The sequence below is a fragment of the Humulus lupulus genome, chromosome 6 (assembly GCF_963169125.1).
Source record: "Humulus lupulus chromosome 6, drHumLupu1.1, whole genome shotgun sequence".
Lineage (NCBI taxonomy): Eukaryota > Viridiplantae > Streptophyta > Magnoliopsida > Rosales > Cannabaceae > Humulus > Humulus lupulus.
This window is the reverse complement of record NC_084798.1, coordinates 46025350-46032746: the sequence shown is the minus strand read 5'-3', so window position 1 is coordinate 46032746 and position 7397 is coordinate 46025350. Positions and strand designations below refer to the sequence as shown.

Here is a 7397-nt window from a genome sequence, read left to right as displayed (position 1 = left end):
ATCTGCCTACTCCACGAGTCTGTGTTGTTAGCATTTGGGAGTTTCCTGGAAAATTTTCAGAGAATAGTTGCCCAAAGTTTTTTTCAAGATCTCAGAACTTCCGTCCCTTACAAATGGAGTTTCCTTATCTATTTATAGAGAAGGTTACAGAATTTATTCCCACGTATTTCAGGAAGATATTATGTGAATCAAATAATATAATGCTATTTAATGCATTATTTCCTACGTACACGGAAACATCCCATAAAATGTGGGATTGGATAACAAAATAAATAATATCCCTTAAATATTGGGATATTGCAACAATAAATACATTCATATGCAACCGATTAGCTCAGATACAGAGTTCATTACATCTCCGAGGCTATCCATCAATCACGAGCTCCTCATCTAACTTTGCCTACGCTCAGAACAAATAACCATTGACGAAGTCGTCTCATTCGAGCTTACACTTCCCAAGCTCGAACCATCTCGTCCGAAGGCAAGAGATGTATCAGGGAAATATATATGTATCAAACCATGGTTATTGCGAGCTCAGAGCACATTCGAGGTTGTTATTTACAATAAGGCGGTCTGACTGAAGGATTACATGATGATCGTGCATATTTCGAGCTTACACCTAACGAGCCTAGATTTCAGAATCATAACTTCTCATGTTCGAAATCTGGATGTAACAAGTTATAAATAAGAATAACCTCTAAATTGTAATTAGTTATAAATTTTTTAAGTCTTGTGTTAAGGAAATATACCTCTATACATGAATAATTATATGTACAGTCAAGTGTCATTCTGTTCCCTACTCATTGTGTATGAGATTAACTGTATATAATGATATGGTAACAAGTCTAAAGAATAAATCAATGTGTCATTATAAGCCTTAAATATTTTTTGAATAATAATTATAGTTATTGTTGTTAAAGTCAATATTTTTTGCTGTTAGGAAATTTTTTTGTATGCAATGCCTCTATTTAGTTATAATCAGTCAAAATTATAATATAATTACTTTGCTCCCAAAACTATTCTTATATAAAAGTTTTACTGTATGTCATATGTAGTGAAAAACTCCATAAAATATACCCCATAATAAAGTAATTGCTAACTATAAACCCCTATTTATGTTTCTCACAAAAATATCCTCACGAGACAATTACATCTCTAATTTAAATTAGCTCTTATCTTCACCTTTCCCAAATTTCTTAGCCACCCTTAATTGTTTCCTTCATCTTCTTCAACCAAGCTACCATGTCCTACATTGGCCATCCCGCGTTTGTCGCCCCTCCTTAAGCCTCCCTGCATGCTTTACCTCACACCACCCCTCCCCTCCTGCAGAAGCGAGCCCACCCCTCTCATTGAAGTGAAGTTGGCCAAAGTCTTTGTTTGTTGCCCATCTCGCAACCTAGTAGATTTGGTATGTTTGCTACTATTATCCCTTACAGTAAATAGTTAACTTTGAAATTTAAGGGGCAATTCCCAACAAATTATAGTTAGGAACCAATATCATCAAATACTTCAAAAATAAATGAATAAATACGGCCTCCTATGGGTATAGCACAAAAAAAAAAGGGGAAAATCTCCTTGCAAGAAAGACACTTATGGTCTTCAACAAAATAATTCCTTCATAATGGCTAATGTAGCAATAGGACTCAAACTCACAAAAGCATCTCTTTTAAACCCTAAAACTTCCAAGGTAACAATAGCAAGATAATTAACCATTTCTCTAGATACAGTTGAGACAATTTCTTCACCAGAACACTATAAATTTACAAACATTTATTCAATCCCATGTTCTAATCAGAAGATAGACTTTTATACAAACAGAATTGGAAAACCGAAATTCCTCATTTCCTAGTAATTAAAGGATGAGCAGATCTGGTACTCAACTGATATTCACTTCACCACTTGCATGAGCCTCTTTCACTCTCTTCTCATACTCGTCCTCCTCTTCCTCCTCCTCAGCCTCTGCTTCTTCCTTTGCATCACCATCTTCTTCTCCTACCCAACCAAAACCTCCAACTGACCGGGAAGAAGGTGGAGGAGATTTTGCTTCATCCACTATCTTCATAATGTCTTCAACAGTTTGGATGGAAAAGCTTGGGTTTTCTCTCCTGTAGTACATGGCTTGAGCTGCTTCCGTCAGTTCCCTGGGCAAGTTCTTTAAAAACCATGGGTGGTTCTTGATTTCTTTAATGGTGATCCTCTGAAAAAACATAAATTAGAGATGCTACAGTTTCTACCATGAATATAGATTAAAACAGAAAGCAAATATCCGAATGACATGAATTGTGCCACAAAAGAAAACTCTTGCAAGTTATTGATTTTCCAAGGAAAAGAAATAATCAAATCTTGTAGCATGAAGAGAAAAAACTACAATTGTCATGAAATATCAAAAATGCCAAATTCAGTTTTTACTATGAATTGGGAAAATATGCTGAAAAGGAAATGCATATATATTCAATATTCTTCTAGCTTATCACAGTTACATACGATGTATGATAACTATTAAATCCCATAGTGATAGGCAATCTCAAACTCATGCAACAAAAGTCTTATTAATTTCTACTATGAATAAAAATGTCACAGTTGTAGAAAACTGTTTAATCACAGTAGAGAGATGAGGTACTTCATTTATTGTATAAGAAATTTCAATAAATTCTGACGCATATAAAAAAAACATCTTCTACATGAGGTTAGAGGCAAGGTAACTAATATGTAATTTTCAATTTTTATTCATCCATTCTAGAATTTGCCAAACTTCCAAAATCTCAGTCACACCAAAAATCTTGGGCTTTATCTCATTGGATTTTTTTTTTCTGTAGCAATTGTCATGTAGGAACCTAGGAGGGACTTGAACCTTAATCCTTCTGAGAGCATACCACAAGCCTAACCGTTTGAGCTACCCTTTGGGTATCTTATTGAAATATGTTAAGATGTAGAAACTTTACATAACTCCTAACCTTCTAATGAGAAATCAACAATCAAAATCTCACCAGCATGATTGCTGGAAAAGATGAGGACATACTTCAAATATGCAATCACCATTTTTGAATTCCAACATAGATCATTGATTAAATTGTCAAACATTATTTATTCTAAAAAGCAATGATGCACAAGCTCCTGTTACGCTTAACAACAATTTGGTAGACAAGAGACCAAGAACTAGGTGGATAACATATCTGTGTAATGAGTGAGTTCCAAAGTAAATATATGCAAAACAGAAGAAAAAACTTTTTTAAAATATATATTTATAGATAGTCAAGATGTCAAATGATCTTAAAAATGCATCAACTCATAAATTAAAGTGCAAAAATCATATCCTAAAATTTCATTTACATAGTCAGTAAATTAAGTGTCATTTGTCATACATAGATATGCCAATTTCAATCTAAATACAGAAGTCAGCAACATAGCAATGGCATCATAAGTACCTTGGCAGGATTTGCAACAAAAATGCGAGAAATGAGATGCCTGCAATCCTGAGATATGTGAACATATTCTGGAATCTTGTATTGAACAGCCATTATTCGCTGCAGAAGAATGAAGAATATTGAGTTAAAAGATGGAAATAAGTATTTAAAGAGGTTTGTAAGAATAGTACTATACATTAATGGTTTTCCTGAAATTCTTTGGGTCCTCTTGATCTTCGAAGGGGTATGCTCCTACCAGCATAACATAAAGAGTCACCCCGCATGACCATACATCTGCCAACTGAACCATACACCGAAGTAAAACCAGCAGTGAATAACTTCCTTTGCACATAATACTTCACAAGCAGAAGGAAACAAATTTAATATTCACTCTTAATTATATGCCTAACCCTAAGTCTCAATTAAATGGAACTACAATCATTAGAAAAGTGACTTAACATAAGTCAGCAGTTTTATATTTTCCAAAATTTATTTAGAGCTAACCACCACAATTATAATAAAACAAAAGAAGCACACAAATATTTTCAACAGCGGCCAAAACTACCATTATACTAAATGAAGTTAAAAAAAAACCAAAACAAATGGCATGACATTAAGGAAATAACATAAACTCTTCATTGAGATAATTTGTTATATATCATGGTTTGATCACTATTTCGAGTCTAAAATTAAGGAAAGGAAATTCATTTGGATTACAAAGAACCATTGCATTTAATTCAAAATTTTAAAATCAAATGATGTGTCCAACACGCAAAATGGGTAATAAGTTATGGATGAAATATAAACTTGATTCCAGATGCCTTTTCTTACCATAATATTGCCAGCAAATATATTGTTTTTAAGAAAAAGGAGCAGCGTATATTGGTATTAATGTTATATTAATTCCTAGTTAATAGTTCTGCAAGCGCTTCAATAAAATCCGAGGACTTAATTCTAATTGTTTTAAATAGGGATTTGTGAATATGGCAAGTGATTAAAAAAAATTGTTCAAAGTTCTTACACATTGCTTATGAATACACAATAAGCATAAATTACCCAATTACCTTGCCATCATACTCTCTTCGAGAAAGAACCTCTGGTGCAATATATGCTGGAGTTCCCACAGTTGATTTGGGTCTTGAATGGAGTAGGGACGACTGCACAATTAAAGCTTATGAGAGTAGGAAAGTTCCATTTTTCTTTATGTATTTAAATATAGAATGCTTCCAACAATAAGTTGATTGATCATTAAACCTTAGAATAACCAAAGTCACAAATTTTCAGGCGAGGAGCAGGGCTTCCATCCAGCAAAGTATTTTCTAACTTCAGATCTCGATGGCATATTTGCTTCAGCATATCAAGATCAACAGAAAAATAAAATTGTTAGCAAATAAAGAAAGGAAGGCTTCATTTTCACAGAATATGAAACAGCATTGAATTTACATTTCCTTACCATAGAATGACAATAATTAACTCCTGAGATAAGCTGCTGGAAAAAATATCTGGCCTGAATATACCAAAGAAGATGGTAAAATTTTCTGAACATCAAAATAAATTTCCTGTCTTTAATGATCAACAAAACAGAGCAAAAGAAAACATGGTCAAATTTTTTTCTTCTTCTATGAGAACCCCAATTATTTACAAGAAAGAATAAGCAACTAGCCATTTTGGATTTCACATGGTACATTTTCTATAATGATCTAGCATGACATGAGTAGTGTCACTGTCAACAAAGAGCAACATCAGACCTCATCTTCACTGAATCTTCCCGCGGTGCAGATACGCTCAAAGAGCTCTCCACCTGCAGCATACTCCATGACAATAGCGAGATGAGTAGGAGTCAAGACAACCTGCAACTCCAGCACACAAGTGAGAGTACTGGATTTGGAAGAATTTTCTATACTCATCAGTGGAAACATAATAAACCCATATAATACACCTGCACATACCTCCTTAAACCGGATTATGTTTGGATGTCTAAGAGATCTATGGTTTATGATTTCTCTTGCCACATTTTCATCAATCTACAAACCAAATAATTTGTTTTAATCATAAGCATCACTAAAATGTATTTATACAACCATATAAACAAAGATACACAGACACACAAACACTTTTCTTGACTGCTAGAGTAAAAAAAAAAATAACTCAAAAATCAGACTATTCTACTACTTTTGTGCTACAAACCCATAATTTAATTCTGTATTTTTCTAATATAAAAAACAATTTGAATTTTGAATTTTTTGTTTTGTACACTTATATAAACAGAATATATTATCCCATCAACTTTCTGGGTAAACCAAATTCAGTCTTTACAAAAAACACACACACAATTCGACACACATACATAAATCATCCATGCAAATAAACTAAATTAAAAAATAATTAAGAAGAAAAAAAATACCTTGTGGCCGCGCTCGATGTATTTCATGGCAACGAGCTCTTTGGTCTCCTTGTTTCTCATAAGCCTAGCCACCCCGAAATTCCCAGATCCTATGTCCTTCACAAGCTCATATTTCTCCATTTTTGTATAAATTAAAAAAAAAATGTTAATAATATATGATATTATCTATAAAAATATGGGAATTTCCTTTAACTTAGATAATGAAGAAAGGGAGGATCGAAGTGGGTTCTTCTCAAAGGTTAAAGAAATTGAATTTCAGGTGTCTAACTCGATGCTCAGCTCAGATAGAGAAAAAACAATGAAATGGAACAAAATCAGAAATTGAAGAGAGAGAGAGAGAGAGAGAGAGAGAGATGAATATAAAAGGGGAATTGGAGAATTGAGAAGTGGAGAGGGGAGTGAGATTTCTATGGCAAAGCAAAGAATCTCTCTACTAATAATTTTTCTTTTTTCTTATATCTAAGAGAGAGTAGACAAGGAATCTTCTTCACATACAAACTCACTACTATCAGTTTTTCTTTTCTTTTCTTTTTTTCTAAACAAATTTTTGAATAAAGAAAAAAACTTTTCAGAATAGAGAGAAAAATAGGGTATGAATGGGTATGTATAATGTATGAATGTGGAAGCTGGAATTATTATTGCGATTATTAAAATTAAAATTTATTATTATTATCATTATTATTATTATTAAAGGAGAGTATTCTTTTATCTCACGAGTAAAGAATAAGGGAATATTATGTGTGTTCATTTTTTAAGGAGAGAGAGAGAGAGACATTAATATGTGTGATTTGTCCTTTTCTCATGTTCCTTCTGAAAAAAAATACTCTTTTTTCTGATAGAACCCCATCTACTTTTTTCCAACATTTTTCAATTTTAGGGATTTAAGTCTTTTAAATATGTTTTTTTTAATCAATTTTTATTATTTTAAAAGTTTTTCACCTACTAATTTTGTTTAAATTTTTTCAAATTATTTTTTTTTTTTAAAAAAACAACACTATTTTTAAAATTTAGAATTAATTTAGATTATATCTTTTATCATTTATATTAATTTTTCATTAAAAACAAATTATGAAATGGGCAATAAGAAGGTGACACATATCATTTAACAGATGTTAACTATTTGAAAGTAACAGTCACAACGTTTTAGCAAATTTTTGGGTATTTTTCTATAAATGAAAAAAATGAGGTATTAAAATGTTATATTTTGTAAACATTACATATTTTTAGTGCAAATAATCCGAAAAATTATGAAATGGGCAAATAAGAACATGACACGTGTTGCTTAACAAATGTTAAATTGTTTAGGCAACAACGGTCACAACCTTTCGGAAACTTTGTGTAACATCCCAAAATTTCTATTAAGGCTTAGGGTCTTGATTAGCGTGTCGGGAGGGCACGTAGAGTAATTATGTGGTAATTAATTGAATAAATATGTGAGTATGCAGATTGTATGAGTTATATCATGTTATAGCTGCTTATGTATGTTTAAGTGTATTAAATGTGCTTCTAGGCCCGATTCAGTTAAAAATGACATTTTCGTAATTTTTGACCCGTTGATGGTATATTTGTATTATATATGTTTTATGAGT

The 7397-nt window shown here is 32.2% G+C and overlaps 1 protein-coding gene across 2 annotated transcripts; it reads right to left on the bottom strand.

The window, feature by feature from the left end:
* Positions 1-1575: 1575 nt before the first annotated feature.
* Positions 1576-6409, bottom strand: LOC133782133 (serine/threonine-protein kinase SRK2A). Of its 2 annotated transcripts, XM_062221337.1 has the most exons (9): positions 5809-6409; positions 5354-5428; positions 5153-5254; positions 4858-4911; positions 4659-4751; positions 4469-4561; positions 3601-3705; positions 3426-3524; positions 1576-2197 (listed from the first exon to the last, which is right to left on the bottom strand). In XM_062221337.1, exons 1-9 carry the CDS (start codon positions 5926-5928, stop codon positions 1877-1879), a joined length of 1062 nt encoding a protein of 353 aa, XP_062077321.1. In that variant the 5' UTR covers positions 5929-6409; the 3' UTR covers positions 1576-1876. The 2 variants fall into 2 exon arrangements, with proteins under 2 accessions (XP_062077321.1, XP_062077322.1); XM_062221338.1 differs by lacking the exons at positions 5354-5428; positions 5809-6409 and having other exon boundaries at positions 4858-4967; positions 5090-5162.
* Between the last annotated feature and the right edge of the window lie 988 nt (positions 6410-7397).

Excerpts from the sequence above, each read along its gene's own strand:
- LOC133782133 (XM_062221337.1), bottom strand. The coding sequence starts at position 5,928 with ATGGAGAAATATGAGCTTGTGAAGGACATAGGATCTGGGAATTTCGGG. Across the intron at positions 3,525-3,600 it reads ATTTCAGGAAAACCATTAAT|CGAATAATGGCTGTTCAATA; the intron begins GTATAGTACTAT and ends ATTCTTCTGCAG. Across the intron at positions 2,198-3,425 it reads TTGTTGCAAATCCTGCCAAG|AGGATCACCATTAAAGAAAT; the intron begins GTACTTATGATG and ends ATGTTTTTTCAG.